The sequence below is a fragment of the Notamacropus eugenii genome, chromosome 3 (genome assembly GCF_028372415.1).
Source record: "Notamacropus eugenii isolate mMacEug1 chromosome 3, mMacEug1.pri_v2, whole genome shotgun sequence".
In the NCBI taxonomy this organism is placed as follows: domain Eukaryota; kingdom Metazoa; phylum Chordata; class Mammalia; order Diprotodontia; family Macropodidae; genus Notamacropus; species Notamacropus eugenii.
Window position 1 is genome coordinate 241,992,602 of NC_092874.1, and position 20,734 is coordinate 242,013,335.

Sequence of the window (20,734 nt, forward strand, 5' to 3'; positions counted from 1 at the left end):
AATTGACGTTTGTAAAGCACTTTTATATATATATATATATATATATATATATATATATATATGTATATATATATATATATATACACATATATATATGTTTATATATATTATATATATGGTTACATACATTCCTTCATTTCAGCCTACTGACAGGTCTTTGAGATAGGCATGATAGGTTTTATTTTCTCATTTTTGTAGATGAAAGGAAACTGAGCCTCAGAGATGTCCAGTCACTTGTCCATAACTATGCAGCTATGAAATATCCAGGGTGGGATTCAGACTACACTGTGTTGATAGATAAGACATAGCCCTTCATCTCCAGGTGCTAAGTCAAGTTGTTTGGCCTTATGTCTACATAACAACATAAAGGACTGTTATTTGTGGAGTACAGGTTAGGCAGATGATGACATTTCATCTTCATCATTTTTACACAGATAAAATTTGGTTAAATATCAAGGACAGACTTTAAAAGGAAAACATATAGCTTGATGGCAACAAACTCAAGTCAACAAGAATTTATTCTGCGCTTCCTGTGTGGCAGGCACTGTGCTAAGCACTAGGTTTACAAAGGAAGGCAAAAAAACAGCCCCTAGCTTTCAAGGAACTCAAGGGCTTATGGGGGAAACAGTCTGCTCGCAGCCATTTTCAGATAATATGTACAGGATGGATAATCTCAGAAGGTACTAGCATTAAGTTGGGCCAGGAAAACCTTGTAGAAGGTGGGATTTTAGCTGAGAGTTGAAAGAAGCCAGATGGCAAAGATGAGGAAAGAGAGAATTCCAAGCATGGAAGATAGCCAGTAAAAAAATACATGGAGTCCAGGAATGGAATGTTGTGTGTGAGGAACAAGAAAGAGACTAGTGTCACTGCATCTTAGAGTACATGGAGGGCAGTAAGGATAGACAGAAGTTGAGTTATGAAGGGTTTGAAAAGCCAAACAAATTATTTTATATTTGATCCTGTAGGTAATAGGGAGCCAGTTGAGTTTATTTGGGGAGGGGGGAGAGGCACGATGACATGGTCAGACCTCCTCTTTAGGAAGATAACTCTGGTAACTGAGTGGAAGATAGACTGGAGGGAAAGACTTGAAACAGAGGTACGAATCAGCCATCTATTGAAAGTCCACACTTAAAGTGGTGAGGCCCACCATTTGAGCAACCAGTCATATTCTAGAAAGTTAGAATCAACAGGACTGCATAACTGATTGAGTTTGAAAGGGGGAGGTCAACTGGAGTCAAGGGTGACATCTAGGTTGTGAACCCAAGTGACTGGGAGGATGGTGGTACCCTTGACAGTAATAGGGAAGTTGTGAAGAGGGGAGGGCTGAAGGGGAAGAAAGAGTTCAGTTTTGGGTATGTGGAATTTAAGATGTCTTCAGAATTTGTAGTTTGGAATGTCAAGTAGGCAATTGAAGACATAGTGCTGAAGGTCGGCAAAAAGGCAAAAAGGGAGGATAGTAGCATCTTGGCCTTAATTGATCTGGGAGGTCATTTAACATCACTGGACCTCAGTTTCATAATCTATGAAATTATAGTGATGGACTAGATGACCTCCGAATTCCTTTCAAATTCTAGATCTTTATCTTATCCCATAAGATACAGGCTAATCATTTGATCCTCAGATTTGTTGTTTTTTAAACCCTAGTTAGAGAACTTTATTATTCTTCTCTACCAGCTAGCTTCCTGAGTTATTATCTAGCTACTTTCAACTGGGTCCCCAAAAGCAGTGGAGTTCAAATTCAGAGTTATATAGGCTTACATTCATATATATTTGTATATATGTGTGTGTGCATACATACATATGAATGTATGTATGTGTGTATACATACATAACATATGAATGTTTAACTCTATATATGTCTTGTAGAGCCTTTACATACTTCTAATCTTTCCTTTATTTGCCTAATGGTTATTTGAATCATTTTTTTCATGAAATTTGATATTTCTCTAATAGACTTTCTTAATTCTAGGCAAATGAAAAAAATCTCATGATGAATTCATTATACAAACTTCACGATCGATTGGCACAAGTAGCAGGTAATTGCTTCAAAATTCACATTGGCATTAACAGCTTTTAAAATTAATGTCATGTTGTATTGCTAGAAACACTTTCAAGTTTCGTATTTAATTTTGTTTCCTTTACCATTATTTTGGATTGTTTTATTTTTATTTGTGGAGTGATTTCATATTTTCCAACAGATTTAGTGTACTATCTGAAATTTAATCTAGCTAAGTATGAAAAAGATTTTCACCTGTAGGGTGACCATAGATATAGATAGATAAAGAATTCTTTGGCTGTGCAACCTGTGAAACAAGGAAAAATTTTGAAATGTTGCTCAGTTCCCTTCTGCTTTTGTAGTAATGGTGGTGGTGAAGCAGAAAAGTGAAGCACGGGGTGCCAAGGATAACTGTTTTTAGGACATCTATATATTTTAATTAACTTTATACTCAATGCAAGATTTTTCCCCAATAATCAGCATATTTACATTTCAGAAGACTGAGCCACATCAATATTGATACTCTTGCAGCAAGTAAAGATAAAAGGAGGTTAACCAGAAGATAAAAGGAAGTTACAGTATAATGGGTTAGTACCTCTCAGGTTCTTCTTAAGGCAAGCAAAAGACCTGGTGGAGTTGCTTTCTTCACATCTCCAAAGACAGCAAGAAATGTAACTTTAAGGGACACTTGGTTGGTTTGACATGTAATGCTCACAATCAGCATAAACAGAGCAACTTGCCATGAAAACTGCAATGACACCTTTTGTTACAGAGGATGAAGAAATATAGAAAATATACATACATTTTGACAAAATCTTCCAAAGGCAGCGTAGACTACGTGACTTCCCTGTGAAGGTTGATCCTGGGGAAGATACCAAAAAAATATGATAGAAAATAGACATGGTTTCATGAAAGAAAGGGTCCACAGTCTAGTAGTTTCCTCAAGAAGAGTCAAGCAACAGCACCAAAGAAATGAACTTGACTGTACTATAATACATTGGACACAGCTAATGGGACTCATATCCAAATCAGCTTTTGGACTGATCAGAGCAAAGGTTTAAAAAAATTGATATAAAGTAAAAAAGGACAAAAATGGGAGTAAAGTAGTACAATTTTAATAGTTTGGACCTCTTTTTGCCAATGACCTGTACCAAAATGGTACTGCTGTTGACCTTGAATTTGATAATCACCATTTTCTGCAAAAGTTTGCAAAAGAGTTGAAGTTGTTTCCAGAATAATGGAGGACAAGAGAGCATAGAAGTCACCTTAGCAATAAATATTTGATCTTCTTGACGCTGAAAAGAAATGTTAGTCAAAGGGAACTTGGGAACACTGTTTGCAAAACACTTTTGCAAAACACTACAGAAGAAGATGGGAGATTGATTGTGAGTAGTAGTATCCCATGCATCCAGCCTGATATTGAGGCCTAACGCAGCCCGACATTTCTGAAAGCATTCAAGAATGGGAGCAGAAGGACAACCACGAATAGGCACGTGCAGTGAGACGGTGTGGTCATTTCTGGAGTGGTCTGTTCTTATCAGAAACAGTGGAATGACCACATCTGAATCTGATCTGCTGTACAAGGAAATTGAAATGACTTTTAAAGCAGGGCAGAATGGCTAGACCACATTCAGTGCTAGTGGCAATGAATATTAAAAAGCATTTCACAAGATAATAACAAAAGCATGGGAAAAAATCATGAATACTATTCTTCCAAAAAAGCTATTGAGAAACTAGCTTGTGATCTTTATGCCTCCTTTCTTGTCTTTGATAATACTCTGAATGTGTACTGAGGGCACTCTGGGTAGTATTTGAAGAAGGAACTGACAGTATTGCAGACCCCATCTTCACAGTCTGGTAATTGGCTGAAAGGGACATAGAATGCCAATTCCTGATGTATTTATTGTTTGTTAATTACAAAAGAGCTTAAGCAAATTACAGTCTGAAATATTTTCCTCTAAGAGTCTTTCTTGCATATATTAAGATCATTTAAGATTCTTTGATAAATGCAACCACAAAGATAACTCAGTTTAATGATCTTATTATTAACATCAGCTAAATGAGGAAATGTATAATTAAAAAAGGAAAGACACACATACAGAAGGACTGGGGGACAGAGTGGTGATAGACAATCCAGGTGCTGCAACAGCAACACTGAAATAGAGAATGACCTGAAGGAAGATCTCCAGGGCCCTGATGATTCTTTGTGGAGAATCTAAGGGAGAACTGGAGTGGGAATTGCTTAAGATAAGAAAGCATAAATTGCAACTTGCACCAGTAAGAAGCAGTCTCTGCATTAGTGAGATCATGAATCCAGTAAATTTTTGAAGTGCTCACTTTTGTAGTTTTTATTAAAACCTTTGAGAGACGTTATAAGGATAGTAGCTAGAGAGCTATCCTTGGAGTCAGGGAGACCCTTGTTCAAGTCCAGAATCTAACACTGTGTGACCCTGGGCAAGTCATTTAACCACTTAGTGCCCCCTAGCTACTCTTATAAGTCTAAACATTGCATAGCAAGTGCCCATCTTCCTTGGTAGAGGGAGTTTTCTCATTGGGATTTCCCTACACCAGTGAAATCAGAGTTGTTATTCTCCCTCTTTTCAAAAGAGAAGCCATTAAAATAACTTCTTGTAAAATAAATTCACATATTCCAGTAATAATTTAATGTAAAAATATTTTTTTCTTTCAAAAGATTAAACAGAGGGTCGCTTATGTTCAGTGAATACATGTTCTTATTTAGCTATTTATATGTCACTCTCTTTTTTACAATCCATATTTTTCACATATGTGTCAACTTCCCCTCCTTCCCCAACTCAGTAGATTCTGTTGCCTCTCTGTTACCTGTGGGACCTCATATAAACTCCATTTAACAGTTTAGTCTTTCAAAATCTGATCTTTTCCTATCTTTCTGATCTTCTTACACATCCCTTCTTTGTCCACACTTTCGGGTGCAGCTTTGCCAACCTGCCTGCTGCTGTTAGTCTCCTATCTCTGTGCCTCACACCACCTGTTCTCTTTTACCCTCCTCCCTCCTAGAATTCTTAGCACTTGAGTGGAGTATTATGAAAGAAGCTATCTCCTTCAGCATGTTTGTTGATGGATTAAAGTCAAAATGTGTAGGATTCAAATAAAATAGGAGCTTTATTGCATTTTGCTCAGGCTCTGTTTAGTTTTGGATGTCCCACATATTTTGCTAGGCTTATGCACCCACCACTGATTTCTATCTAGTTCATGTTTACCAGAGCAGTTCATCCTAGCAAATCTTTTCTTTTATATCTCCTGCTTATTTTTATTTCCTGTCCATGGTCACCATTTATATATCATACATCCCTTAGTGAAGGGGGAGACTTGTAGTTTTTCTTCTGTACTCAGGCTTGAGTTTGTCTTCTTTTTTTACCTCCTACTGACTCCAACTTCAGAACCATTGAGTGGTAGCCCCTCTTATCTCATCCTTTACAAGGAATTCTTAACCTGGGGTCCATGAACTTAGAAAAAAATTAGTAACTTCATTTCAATATAATTGGTTTCTTTTGCAATCTGACTGTTTGACTCAGAAAGGAGTCTGTGATAGGCTGCCAAAAAAATCCATGACAAAAAAAGACTAAGAGCATGCCTATACCTTGTCCTATAAAGGCAAGTCTCAAATAGTACTAGATTTGGCTTTCAGATAAGTCTTGTTCCATTCCTTCATGACTTAGTTATAGAAAAGGCTATTAAATAAAATCATGATTGATTCTCCATAATGTGAAAATTTGATTAAGGACATTTCTTTAGGTTGCTTTTTATCCTTTATTGAGAAAGAACATACTGTTCATCTTTTCTAGGAGTTGAAGAGGGGAGATTAGGAGGGGCAGAGGAAACACTTAATACCATATTCATTATTAATATCTCTCTATTAGTAAAGTTTTTTCAAGCCTTAATAGAAATAACTTCTTGGATTACATGAGATGTTGTTCTAAATTTCACTGATAGCTTATTTGACTACTCTTGACAGAATTAAGATCCATCAAAATGTTAAGTCTAGAAACATGAACTAAATCAAAGAAGAAGAAATGTAATTTGGACATATGAAAGGCTCCAGTGATGAACCATGTATTATCTTAGACTAGCCTGTCTAAATTTGGAAAAGTTCTTCAACATATTGCCTGTAAATTTTTTGTTACTAGCAACTCTTAAACGCCATGTACTAAACTTTATAGAGACAGCAGTCTGCAGTTCTACCTTGATGAAATTACAGATCTTTTAAGTAGAGAAGTGTACACAAAGCTCTTTGTACAAGTGCACTTAACTCTGCTCGCCCAATAGGGGAGCTGAGAAGACATGATTTTTTAACTGGTCATGTGAAAAAAGACCTGGGTCTCTAGCTTTCCCTCTCCCCATGGCTCACCATGGGAGTTTTAGGGCAAATCCTAAAGGTGTCACCTTTACATGACTGTGAGCTTAGTATGTCAGCTGTGTTATATAATTTCCCAAAAATGCATTATGAAAGATAGTGTCTAGGTCAAGGAAGGATAGTAATCCCACTTGTAATTTTCCCTGGTCAGACCATGATATGGCTTATTAAAAGGATACTGCGAAACAAGTATGTCTCAAATAGGTTGCTTAGTATGACAAGGGCACATGAAATTATACTAGTGAGATCAGTTGAAGGACTTTGATAAGATAGAAAAGCAAAGACTTAGGGAAATGAGCTTACTGACTTCATATATATAAAGGGATATCACTTGGTAAAGGGAATGCTATGGCAGAGGGACTATTCTGATTCCAAAGAAGGAGAACCAATGGTTGGAATTTACATATCGGCAAGAAATTGTATAATTTATGGTGAATGAATATTTTAATCCCTCATTAGATATTTCTTTGCCTCTTTTCCCTTTTGAATCTAAGTTTTATGAGTAAGGGGTCTAGTTTGCCAAAATAAGCTAGAGAAAAGAACTGCCGTTTAAATTTGTGCAACTCTGGCTCCATTTATGCCCTCACTCCATTCCCCTGCTCTTCTCTTCTAGCTGATCTATCTGAAACAAATTCTACTAGTCAGACTTCTACTGACTGACTCTGTCCTTGGTGTGGATAGGATTTCCTCTTCTACTTTTGCCCTGTTTTTACCCTGTACCTTCCTCTTCTTCCCCTACGTCTCTGAGTCTCTCTCCTCCCCATGGCTTCTTTTTCCAACTGTAATCCTCTTTCTGAAGTTGTTCCACCTAGGGGGACCATTATAATCCTCTAATTTACCAAGTCCATCTATGAATTGGATTTCGGTATAGATGAGTTATAACTAGAAGCCAACATGAATACCTGACTTAATTTTTCAGTAGGATTATGAGAGTGGTAAGTCAGGGATGTTTTGTGAATATAGTATATCTTGATTTCAAGAAACCATTTGAAAATCTTTTACAGTATGGACGACTTGGAAAGAGTAGGTAAATGAATGGTATCTGACCAGCTAATTTCCAAAGAGCAGTCAGTTAATGCGTTGGTATTCCTGTGGAGGATGGTCTTCCACAGATGTTTCTAGGGCCTGAACTATTTTTTATCAGTTATTGAATGACTACATCTTTTGCTTACTTTAAGATGGCACAAAGCTGGAAGAGAGAGCTAGTACATTTAAGAGAATCAGCGTCCACAAAGCTTGCTATATACTTAACATCCATGATCCCACTGATGTCAATATTCTCTTTTTTAGAGAAGACCTTGTCATATCCACACTTTTTTATACATACTGTTCTTCTTCATGTCTTTCCATATCTTTAGTCATAGGGCTTTCTTAATGTGCATGGAGTCCTTGGATTATTTTCATATTTTGTGAAGATTTGACCACTACTCTGGTGGTCCACCTGGTATCATACAATCTGACTACGTAACAGGATTGACTTTGTTTAGAGTCATAGTATCTTTTAATATATTAGACTATTTTTCCTCCTACAAGTCATTGTCGATAATATGCTCTAGCCTACTAATACCCACCACTCATATTTGAATCACATGCAATTTTGAGTCTTCTGAGATTGTTATATGATACAGAGCCATAGAGCATCAACAGGAAAGATTAACCCCCAGTAAATAGTCAAAGGATATGAACAGTTTTCACAAAAAGAAATATAACCTTATGAACCATATGAAAAAAAATTCTCCAAATCACTAATAATCAGAGGAATAAAAAAATAAAAATCCAGCAGATTGGCAGAGAGTGACATATAAATATCCAGTGTTGGAGAAGCTGTGGGGCAATAAGCACAGTAATACAGCATTGGTGGAATTATGAAAAGATCCAGTGATTTGAGAAAACAGTTTGGATCTATGCTATAAAAGTGACTAAATGGTTTGTTCTCTTGCTATGGCAATCCCGCTAGTACATCTATATTTCCTCAAAGAGGCCAAAGACAGGACAAGATTCCAAATATATCAGGATATTCACAGCAGCACTTTTTGTTTTAGAAAAAGCTGAAAGCAAAATGTGTTCTTATCATTTGGGAAATGGTTAAACACATTATGGGATATTTTTGGTTGTAGTTCAGTTGTTTCTGACTCTTTGTGACCCCATTTGAGGGTTTTCTTAGCAAAGATACTGGAGTACTTATTCTCTAGCAATTTTAAAAAATGCAGTTGAGGAAACTGAGGCAAACAGGGTTAAGCGACTTACCTAGGGTCACACAGCTAGTATCTAAGGATGTATTTGAACTCGGGTCTTCCTGATTCCAGACCCGGCACTCTATCCACTGAGCCACCTACCTGTCCCAAAACACACGATGGTGTGTTAATATAATAGAATATTATTGCTTCATGAAAAAGTGAACTCAAAGAAAACCTTGTGTGAAATCACACAGAGCAAAGTAAGTCAAGCTATGAGAACAGTGTACACAGTGACCACAACAACAAAAAAAAACACCCTGAGACATTAGAATTCAACTCAGTGCATTTATCAGAGTTCTGATCAGATGAATGCCTTCCTTTGGGTAGTGAGGTAATTTATCACATCAGTGTGCTAGTTTGTTTTATTTAACTTATAACTGTTGCTAAAGATGGTTCTAGAAGGAGGCTCAGTTGGAGACAGACAAGACAGTTTTGAAACTAATATGTTGGATTTACTTACTTTGTAATGCAAGTTATATCTGTTAAACATTGATTGTTTGATAATACAGTCCTGTTCTCTGTGTATATGCTCGTTTTTGAGTTTGTCAAATACAGAATAACAAAAAAAAATTTTAATTGAAGTGTTTTTTTTTTTTTGAGAAAAAAGAGCTCTTTAGAAAGTATCAGCAAGATTTTAAAAACAACAAGCTTCAGTAAAACTTAAATTAATAAAAAGTTAGATTTTTGTGTCTGGGAATACCTTGTGATTGGGTACTTCTCAGTTTCCCAGTTAGGATACAGCCTGCTCTGATTATGTACCCTGCATATTTTCCGTGTATCTGAAGTACCAGATGACCATCAACCTCATATCATAATTTGGGGAGTATGTATTTCTCAGTAATCTGACTATTTTAGGATTACTTAAATTGTTATTTAATTGATGTAATTTGAATCCTTCTAAGTCTCTGAGGAGTCCCTGTAGAATTCCTAATGTCTTTGATATTGCTTACCCACAGATGGATGCAAGGAAGCCTCAGTTTGTTTAGGAATTCCTTCTGCTTTTCTGGCATGTCAAGGACTTCCCATGACATTTTCTGTGTGGGTTAATACTGCTACCCAAAGGGCTGTTAAACAGTATTTTCCTCTGTGGTTGCATTTATCACATCCTCTTGTATGATTAGAGATGCTTAGGTGAAACAGAACCTTTTTATTTTATTTATTTTTTTTTGGCAAGTCAGGGTTAAGTGACTTGCCCAGGATCCCAGAGCTAGTAAATGTCAAGCGTCTGAGACTGAATTTGCCCACCCAGGTCCTTCTGACTCCAGGACTGGTGTTGTATCCATTTAGCTGCCCCTGAAAGAGAACTTTTAAGGCTTATTTTGTTATGGATTAAAGTTAAATGCTTTGGGGAGACAATTGACAAACAGTTTGTTCTCGGTACCTCTGTCATTGTAGTGCCTGAAGATGTGGTTTTCAGTAGAAAGAAGTTTACCTCTCACTTTCTCGTGTTTTCAAGGATACTCTTGATATATGCACAGACTATTTGCATAGATAGTTTATTTCCTTCACATTATCACCCACTTCTCCACTTGTCAGAGGTAGGGATGGGGGCAGGAGCTGGGGAATCTTTCCACTCTTGGAGAGCCATTTATTAATGCTTTCACTTGACAAACTACCATATGCTTACTTTTTGTTTTCACCTCTAATAGAGTATGCTATGTGATAGAGTTGTTAGATTTAACATTCTTCTCTTAAGCATTTAAAAAGATTATTAAATAAATGAGGACAAGCAATATCTATTTGATTCCAGAATGTATTCCCATGGAAAATTGTAGTTTTTAGTATTTTAATTAAGCTTTAAGTATTTTTCATAGAAAGTATAAACAATGTTTTAGTCCATATTATTGATGTTTTATAAGATCATTAAAACTTGTATCCAAATTCTGTATGTAAATGTTTTTGAATTGTCTGCTTTTTTATGAATATTGATTCAAATAAAATATTAATGTTTCCAGGAGATCATGAGTGTGGCAGTTCTATCCAGAGGAGGCTTTCTGTCCAGGAGGCAGCTGCATATTTAAGAGTAAGAAGTAAAATTTTAATTTTCATAGTCATACTGTTTGTCTAGCAATTATGTCTTAATTATTGTGATCCGGATTACTCTGTTGCTAAAAATTTAAAGGATATATGTGCTTGTGTGTGTGTACGTGTGTGTGTACATATATGCTCAGCCATACGCGCTCAAATTCAGACACTGATGTGAACAGTTTAGGAACTGCCAGTTCAGATGAGATTCTGACAAATTTAACCAGTGCTAATTAAAGCAGAATGAAGAGTATTGGGGAATCTGCCATCTGAAGCCTTTCAGAGCCATGGGGTTGTAGATTAGAGTATCTAACACTGTTGCCTAACCCTTTTTCACCTGTGGAGAGTTTTAGAATGATGCTAAGGGAAAATGTTTCAGCCTATACCTTATGGTCTGATTATGAGATCATGCCCTACTTAACATTTAAAAAAAATAACTTTATGCAGACAAGTTTGTTCGTTATTTTTCACTATTGGTTTCTGAATATTTCTAATTAAAACTATAATTTAAAAAAAAATTTTCCTCATGAACTTAGGAAATGGTGATTTCTATCTTTAGGAAAATTGAGAGCTTCTCTTCTACTCCTCTTTTGATTTCTTTGGCTTAGCGAAAAAAATTATGCAACAACTGTAACTTCTTTTTTTATCTCATTTATAATTTTTTTATTATTAACATTGAGAATTTGATTAATTTGGTTACTAGAATCAAGATTTGTGCTTACTTAATGTGTGATTGGAGAGTCAGCAGATGTAATCTATATGTATGTACCTGAAAGAGAATTTGAGACTTCCATCCTTTCTGCTGGTGGTTTGCTTTATAAGTATTAATCTTTAGTTAATTGAAAAGTTTTATCTGTCAGTACACTGGTTAACTGAGATATTACTATACCTAATAATAATATCCATTGAATTATTAACTTACCTTTCTGGGAACCTATTTCTTTGGGAAAAGAAATAAGGACTCATTGCTCAGGTTTGATTTTGATTTTTTAAGGGTAGTAGTTAGAACAAGAAGTAGCATGTAACACTGATCAAACTGGAATCTGTGTTGGTTTCATGTACTCCATCCCAGATGCACTTTTTATTCTTCATTCTTTTCCTTTTTCTCCTTTCACATTTCAACTGCTTTTCTTCTGCTTCCTCTCCCTTTCCTCTTTCCTGTATATATCACAATAATCAGTTAGGAAAAGTTAGTAAACAACTCGCCTCAGAACCAGGAAGAGCTGGGTTCATGTATACCCCTTGTGTGACCCTGGGCATTTGACTTTACTTTGCAAGGCTCTAGGCTTTAGTAAGTTTATAAATTGTTGAAGTTTCAGATCTGCATTGTTAGAGGTAGTTTCGTTACCTGAGAGTTCCTATTCCTACCCTGTATAGATAAGGCTTCTCAGTCACTAATAATACTGGTAGAAATGCTAAGGACTTACTCATCTCTATCCCTTCCAACTCAAAAGTCTTTGATTTTATGTTTTTATATATTGATATATCTATACTTAAGCTAAGCAAGTGAATTTGGTTACTCTCAAGGTATTTCTTCCATTATTGACCATAGGCTCTCCTTAATTACTGTGCTTAATATAAACAAGATATTAGATGAAATAACATTATTTTGGGAACTAAACTTGAATCTTCACTGACAATCAGAATTGTCTCCTTCCTTCCTTTTTTAATATTTAACTGATGTAAGAATTTCCAACATTACATTCTTCAGTGTTGGTACTTTTAAGACCATTGAACTGAATGGCATCCTAATGAATCGTTTTAAAGCTTACTTAGATATATTTGGAAAATAGGATTAACCCCGGTTTTCAAAATATTTTTATGGCTTTCATTCATTGATTTAGCTAAAGCTTCTACGTTCCAGGCACTTTGAAGCAGAGAAGAAAATAAAAATTAAAATGTCCCTGCTGTCAAGATTATATATATGCAAAAATACAGAATATTCACATATACTTTGCCCAAAATAACTTTATATTTAGAGAAATTTATTTTGGTCCAGTAGAATATTGATATATAATTTTTATAAAAGACGGACATACTGGAGTCATTATTTCCTGGAGAATAAATGCATTCAAGTGTTCAAAGGACCCCAGCTTATTCATGAATATTTTATCTGAATTTAAAGACCTAAGTTCAAGTCCCAGCTCTTTTGTTTACTCTCCACATTGGCCGTGGGCAAGTTGTTAAACATTTTTAAGCCTCAATTTCTTCATCTATAAAATAAGGAGATGTAGACTAAAAGATTTCTCAGATCCCTTTCAGCTCTCAGTCTTACAGTTCTAGAAAATACTGAATGTTTTTTGAAACTTGTAAGTAGTTGAAACAGTAGGTACCCTCATATTTGCAATTGTGTTAGAGTATATTTAAACCTTTTCAGCTTGGAACATCATTTTAAGCTCTCTGTGGTATTTGTGGCCCTGGTAGGCTCCTTCTATTCATTGGGAGAACTGCTTTTCCACTTACACATATGAGGTTAGAACTTGAAAAAAATGTTGAGAGTCTCTGCAGGTAAATCGATTTCAAACTTTGCTGACCATGTCTGATAGCCAGGTGAAAGATTTTAAATGTCATGTTTTTAATATAACTGCAGTCACGTGGTCATAAGGGAGAAAGAAAGTCATACAAGCTCTGGGACTGGAAGGAATTTTAGAGATCTTCTGTTCTAGCTCCCTCACATTACAGGTGAGGAAACTGAGGTCCAGAGTGGTTCATGACTTGCCCAAAGTTTACACGAGTATTGGGTAGCTGAAATGGAATATGATCCTAGATCCTGTGATGCCAAATCTAGACTTCTGTTATAAACAGTACTGTCCCAGGAGAGTGTCTGTTTTTTTAAATAACAGTTGCCTTGTATATACGTACTGTGTAGAGTGAAGTTTCGATTCAGTCAGAAGGCCACACTTAAGGACCTAGAGAGGGCTACATGTGGTCTTGAGGCCGTAGGTTCCCCAACCCTGGTGTAGACTGAGGATGTGCTCTGAACTGCAGCCCTAATCATAGCCATGAACTGAGTCACTTGTGCCTGGTGTGTGTGTATTTATGTGTGTTTGCACACGCATTGCATGCTTTTCAGTTTAATCCCTTCTTCTATTGGTATCTTTTGTCTCTACTTTGGGAAACATGACATTTTTTTCAGATTGTCTATACTATTTATTTTTTCTTATGAAGTAGCTTTAATTTTTTTTATATCCCCATAAATAGAAAGTAGATTTATTTTTGTGTGTGAAGGGTTGTGGTCCCTCTAGTGGACCATTTTAGTGTTGCATATTTTTTTGTTTGAAATATAGGCTTCCCTAACACAAAAACAAGTGTTCCCAACATTCATTTTGTAATTTGATCTCTCAGGAATCTGTATTTTTCCATACAAAAGTTAAGTACCCAGACTAGCCTTCAAATATTTTTAAACCCATAACATAACTTCAGTACAGCACATTTGTCATGAAAAATAATAGAAAATTAAACTGTAGTATGTATGCTATATTAGCTGAATTATGGGATAAATAGATATTTTATGTGTTAGACTAGAAACTTTACCATCCTTCTGAAATGTTTTTATGGGAAAATGTATTCTGTCAAGTACAGTCAGAAGGAAACATGGAAGTACTAAAATTGTATTCACCTGTCACAGCTGCTGCTGAAGAGAGAGACTGAGGATGAGTCTTGGTGAGTAGGCACAGCTGAGGAAACCTTGGGAAAGTGCAAAGCAAGTACTTTTATTAGACTCTGGTATCTGTCATTCAGATTCCTGCCCGGGCCATCACAACCTCAAACAAAACACAGACACACACACAGACAAACACACACACACACCTTACACACACATACCTTACCATCTTCCCTAATAGTTATAGTGACAAGGAAATGTAATGACATTGGCAATATACTTTTTGAGGCTAAGTGTGAGAAGAAAATAGTACATGATTTTATTACTCTCCTGAAATAACCTAGTTCTCACTATTCTAATCAGCTTTTTGTTGATGTCTAGGAGTACTTATACCACGGATTCCTTTTTATCTAATATCTACACATTTCAAGTAACCAGAATCTTTTATGGGCCATGCTTAGTTTTTTCTTTACGTTTTATTGATATATTGTCATATTGTAGAAGGGAAATCCTTTCTTAAATTGAACCCTTTCGTGGAAGAAGAAAAAGTAAAAATTAATGATGTAGTGACCACATCTTTCATTGTGTATAACTTAACTCTGAAATGAGAAGAGGCTTGGGGTATATTTCAATACCTATTCTCAAGGACGTTGATTAATTTTGTTACTCAGAGTTTGACTTCTAATAATGTTGAATTTTTATTGTTACTTTTTTTATTTTGGTAGTGTGAATAATTCTTTCACCCGCCAAAATAACAGCCTTCCTATGACTTGTTTTGGATAATTAGTACGAGCAAAAAATTCATAAGCATGAAGTGTGGTGGTGGATGGTGATTGAGTCTCCCTGAAGTTTAGCTAGGCTTGTTTTTAGACAGCACAAATTTGAAATACAATATAATGTCACTAGGCCCAAATTTGAAGCATTTCCAAGTTGGTGAAACCTGTTCCAAACCTGATAGTTTTTGGAAACCACAGGGAGTCACTGAAGTGCAGGACCAGCTGTTTTAAAGGCAGCCTCTTGGTTATATGAAGATAGTGCAGTATAACAAAAAGAGACCTGAACTTAGAGTCAAACTTTAATTCCTAGCTATAACACACCCTAGTTATATGAATGACCATGGGCAAGTCATTTAACTCTTCTGAGAGCATCCTCATCTGTGCCAAATTGGCCATGCTGGATTATTTTTGTGTCATGATGTCACAGGCTCAGCTAGGTGGCACATTGGATAGAGTGCTGGGCCTAGAGTCAGGAAGACTTATCTGCCTGAATTCAAATCTGACCTCAGACACTTACTAGGGGTTTGACCCTCAAGGGTACACTGAGAATCCAGTTAAAGGTGCAATTATGTCAGCTCAGGTGGGACTTTATCCTTGACTTGTTCAGGGCCTCCAGCATACGCAGGGTCCAGTGTTTCTGGAAAATATGGCAACTCAAGAAGATAGGTTAAGGTGACTTCAGAGAAGCACTAATTGTGTGACCTTGGGGAAGTCACTTAACTCTGCCTCAGTTCTGATCTGTCAAATGAGCTGAAAAAAAAATAGCAAATCACTCCAGTATCTCTGCCAAGAAAGCCCCAAGAGTTAGACATGACTGAAACAACTGAACAGCAACAACAAATTTAATTTTATTCCAAGTCTTTGAAAATTAGTATTTTATGTGTAATGTATTTTGTGCAAAGGCAGAGAAGTGTGAGAAGTGGAAAAAAACCCATTTGACTAGATTGCAGAGTGTGGGAGGGGAAGAAATATCTGGTGAGACCAGAAAAGTAGGTTGGGATGGACCAGGTTGTAAAGGACTTTTAAAGCTAGACAAAGGAGTTTGTGTTTGAACCTGGAGGCAATAGAAAGGAACTGATGTGATATGGTCAGGTCTGCGTGTATGAAAATCATCTTGGCACTGGTGTGGAAGCTGGAGAGAAGTGGGGGAGAGTCTTCAGGTTGGGAGGCAAATTAGGAGGGTGTTGCAGTATTTTAGGTAAGAAATGATAAGACCCTGAGGTAAGGTAGTAGCTCTGTGTGTAGGGAGAATGAGTTGTATGCCAAAGATGTTTTAGAAGTAGAAACAAGAAGATTTAACAATATAATGGATATGTGGGTTGAGGGAGAGTACAGTGTCTGAGGTAATGCTTAGACTACAAACCTGGGAGATTGCAAGGAAGGTTGTATCTGTGAAAGAAGGGGAGGTTTGGAAGAAGGGAGGGTTTTGAGGAAAGATTGAGTTCAGTTTTGGATATGTTGTGTTTCAAATGCCTTTGGGACATGCTAGATTGACACTCAGCAGTATTGGGCAAAATATGTAGATCTACTAGTGAGTTATCTACATAGAGTTGCTAGAGCTGTGGGAATGATGAGGTTACTGAGAGAATGTAGAGAGAGAAGAGGGCCTAAAATGGAACCTTGGTACCCCAGGGTTCTTGGTACACACATCTACAGAGTATGGTAGAGGCATGATATGGATGATGAGCCAGTATAAGAGATGGAGGAGGAGTGGTCAAACAAGGCAAAGGAGAATGAGAAAAGAGGAATGTCATGAAAATGCCTTGAGGAGAGAGTATTTAGTGGGGAGGGTGCTCAGCTATGTCATGTAACAGGTCAAGAAGAATAAGAATGAAGAAGATGGTCAGATGCAATAATTAAGAGCTTCCTGGTTCCTTTGGAGAGAGTAGTTTCAGCAAAGTGATGAGGTCAGAAACTGGGCTACACAGGGCTGAGGGAGGGGAGAGGAAGTGAAGGCAGCAACCATTTGGGAGTTAAAATATTTGTTATAATTGTATTTATTGAGCCTTTGTAAGATACTATTGTTTTAAATTTTAAATTATTTTATTTGTTTTCAGTTTTCTACAGTCACTTCCATATATCTTACATTTTTTTCCCCTCCTTTCCCACTCCCTCCTCCAGATGATGTGCAATCTTATATAGGTTCTACACATCCATTCCTGTTAAATACATTTTCACTTTAGTCCTGTTGCATAGAAGAGTTAAAATGAATGGTAGAAACCATAAAACAAAACAAAGCATAATACAAAGGAAAATGATCTGCTTCATTCTGCGATCCAGTTCCATAGTTCTTTCTCTGGATGTGGAAGGCATTTTGCCTCAAGAGCCCATTGGGAATTTTTTAGGTCCTCGCATTGCTGTGAAGGACTAAGTCTACCAGAAAAATTCCTCGTGCACTATGGTTGTTGCTATGTTTTGTAAGATACTATTAACCAGCTTGTGGAGCAGCCATTCTGTGAATTGCCAATAACAAAGTTCCCTCCCTCTTCTCTTCACCCTTCGTTTTACCTTTCATGCTTTTTTTTCTTATAAAACATTTTAGTTGGTCCAAATAAATAGACAGTGGAGTTGCTTCTACCTAACCGAAGTGAAACCAAAATTAGGGTTTGTAATAAAAGATTTTAAGACAGTTCAGTTTTTCCTAGCATCCTAAAAATAGAATGCATTTTTCTTCGTCTTATTTTGTCAGTCCATTTTACTTTTACATTATCTTTGTTTCCCATATTATATCCCGTCTCTCAATTGCCCAGTGAGCCATCCCTTATAACAGTAAAGAGAAAAAAGTTAAACAAAACCAAACAACACATTAATCATATCCAACACAATATATACAGTATTCTGCACCAAGAGGGGTCTTGTGGTGCCTCCCCTTTAACCCCTCTTTCCTCCTCCTTTTCCCCTTCTTGGAGTAGGGGAAGCTTCATTTTGTTAAGTTTTCTCTGGAGATAAATCTGATTGTTATGATTACATAGCATTCAAAGAATATTTTTGTTTTTACCTATATGGCAGTTTTTGTTATTCTAACAAGTCTCTGTACTTGTACCATGTATCCATGGCTTTTTATTCTGTGTAATCCTTGTCTTTTGTGGAGGGTTTATCCAAAGGCACTGGACAACCTAACTGAATACATTAGTATTTCAAGGATACCAGGCATAGCACCTACTCAACACTTGTTATCTCTAGATTCAGTCTGCATATTGGATGTGCCTATTTCTTTGAGGCAGAGGGCCACTAGCAAAGAATGTTGTTTACCTTGCCAGCTGAGGGTATTGCATCATGTTTTACTTGTTTTTATTCTTCACAAGGGAGGTGAGGATTCCCCTGCTGTGACAGTGATGTAAGAACAATATGTATCAATGACATGTATTTTTTTCAGTGCAAAAACCAATCCAAGCCATTACTTATCTATTGCTAAGTTGCCAACTCTTGCTTTTTATCCTACACTCTGCTGCCAGTGTTTTTCCTTATGCATAGATAATAATGATAATAACAATCACTAGTAGTTATGTAGCATTTTAATGTTTGCAAAGTGCTTTACACATGTTATCTCATCATATCCTCACAACTCTGGGAAGTGTGTGATATTATCCCCATTTTACAGATAAGGAAACTGAGGCAGACAGGTTAAGTGACTTGCCCGAGGTCAAGGAGTCGTCCTAACTCCAGACCTGGAGCTCTGTCTACTGTGCCATCTAGCAGCCTCTGACCAGTGCTATCACTCACTTTCTCTACTCTCAGAGTTCTTTGTAGGGAACTTCTAGGATAAAATATAAACTCTGATTAGCTTTTAAAGCCCTTTACAACCTTGTCCCAGCCTGTCTTTTCCAGCATGTTAGACACTGCTCCAACTTCTACACTCTGTGATATAGTCTGTACTTCTTTCTATTCCTTACACGCTCCACTCCATTTCCTGTCTGTACTTTGCACTGACTTTCCCCTGCACCTGGAAGGCATTCCCTCTTCCACTGTCTCATAGTCACTCTCTTCCTTTAAGGCTGACCTTGTACATGAAGCCCTTCCTCATCCCTGCAGCTGCTAGTGGCATTTCTCTATCAATGAAGTGAAAATTGCGAGACACTACCATATTTCTGAAAATGAGGAAACATCAGGTGTTGATAGGAAGTAGAATACATTTTCCTTCCTCTGTTTTCTTATCATGTAGCTGATACATAATAGGCAGTTTTAAAAATAAAATTTAAGGATACATTGATAGCATGTATAACTTAATGAATTTTCTTCTGTTATTAAATGGTTGTCACTTCACTTGATATAGTAAATGCATTTTGGTATTCCTTTTTATAAGTAAACTCATACAAAATTTTGAATTTACAGAAGATTCTGTAATTAAGTGATCAAATATCTTTGAAGCTTATCTCTATATAAAAGACCAAAAGATGAAAGTTCATTGAATTTACCTTGAAAGATGTAGTTTATTAAGTTATTTGCAAAAAAATCAGAGAAAAATGTTGAGGGAAATTTATATAATTTATATAATATATAATTTATATAATATTTATTTATATAATAATCCAATTATTTTGAAAATAACATCACATTGATGAACACTTAATATTGAAGTCATCATATTTTGTGCCTAACCCTTAGCAATCTGTTCTTTTGGTCTGGTTATAAGAAATGCAAAAATAATCCTGTACAAAAACTTCGTGTATTTGTCCTATGCTTTTAAAAAAAATTTTAGAGCATCTTTTTTTTTCTGTAACTGAGTATATGGAGAGAGGCAAAGCATGAGTACCTTTGATTTTTAGTTATAATAGGTTGAAAATACTGTTTCTGGTAGTATTGATTTTAACAATAATTTGGTTAATTCACAGACTTCAGTGTAATTTGCCTTTTCTAAAAAAAAAAATTAAGTCATGTTGGCTTGGTGGAGGTACCTGCAAAAATGGTGATGTGCAAAATAAGAAAGAAGAGAAGAACTGTTGTTGTAGTAGTGGTGGTGATGGCGGTAGTTGTATTCAAGCACCTATTTGTGGACCTGATAATAATCTAGAGGTCTTTTATAGAGGATGTATCTGAGACATAACAGAGAACTTTCCAAGATTTATCAAGAGAGATATTAGCTGCCCACTTCTCCTGATTCACCTAGGTACACATGACACTTCCAGTAGGAATTTAAAAAATTTTGCCGACAATTAACAATTCTTGGGCAAGATACTGAAGACTACTAGTGGCACAAGTTGTGTTTATTTCACTGTAATCTGTTAAAGGAAAGGAGTGCAGAAGAGAAGAGTTAAATTGGGAAGTGATAGCCAAGCAGGTGGTGTCAGAGAATGGTATTAGGCTTGGCTTACAGTATTGGGATGGAAGTTTCTTGACCAGAGGTGGAGTACACCTGGTAAGAGTATTTTGGAAGTCTGTACAAAGGGGCGTTAAATGGGATGAAACATGGAGAAGACTGTTATTTCCAAGTTACTGTAGGGAGGAGCCACAAGGAAGGAGGAAGAGTAGGTGAGACAAAATCCAAGAAAAGAACCAGAGGTCCAGAACCCACAGCATCAATTGTGGAACTATAGCTCCTAATGCAGTGTCCTAGTATGGAGGCAGAGTTGACCTCAGTTATCACCAAGACTTCCTGGGGTGAAACGGTTGACAGGTCTGGATGGATCTATTCTATTCAAAAGAAACAGGGTGTTGGTAAAAGTCTGAGGTGTATTTATATTAAGAAGGTTTACTCACTTGTGA

The 20,734-nt window shown here is 36.5% G+C and overlaps 1 protein-coding gene across 2 annotated transcripts in view; it reads left to right on the top strand.

Annotated features, from left to right (window-relative positions):
* Window positions 1-20,734, top strand: part of LEMD3 (LEM domain containing 3) — an 86,638-nt gene that overhangs the window by 50,014 nt on the left and 15,890 nt on the right. For both annotated transcript variants that reach the window (XM_072655278.1, XM_072655279.1), the window contains exons 3-4: window positions 1,970-2,036; window positions 10,582-10,649. In XM_072655278.1, the coding sequence (XP_072511379.1) occupies window positions 1,970-2,036; window positions 10,582-10,649 (135 nt within the window). The remainder of the gene's footprint in view (window positions 1-1,969; window positions 2,037-10,581; window positions 10,650-20,734) is intronic.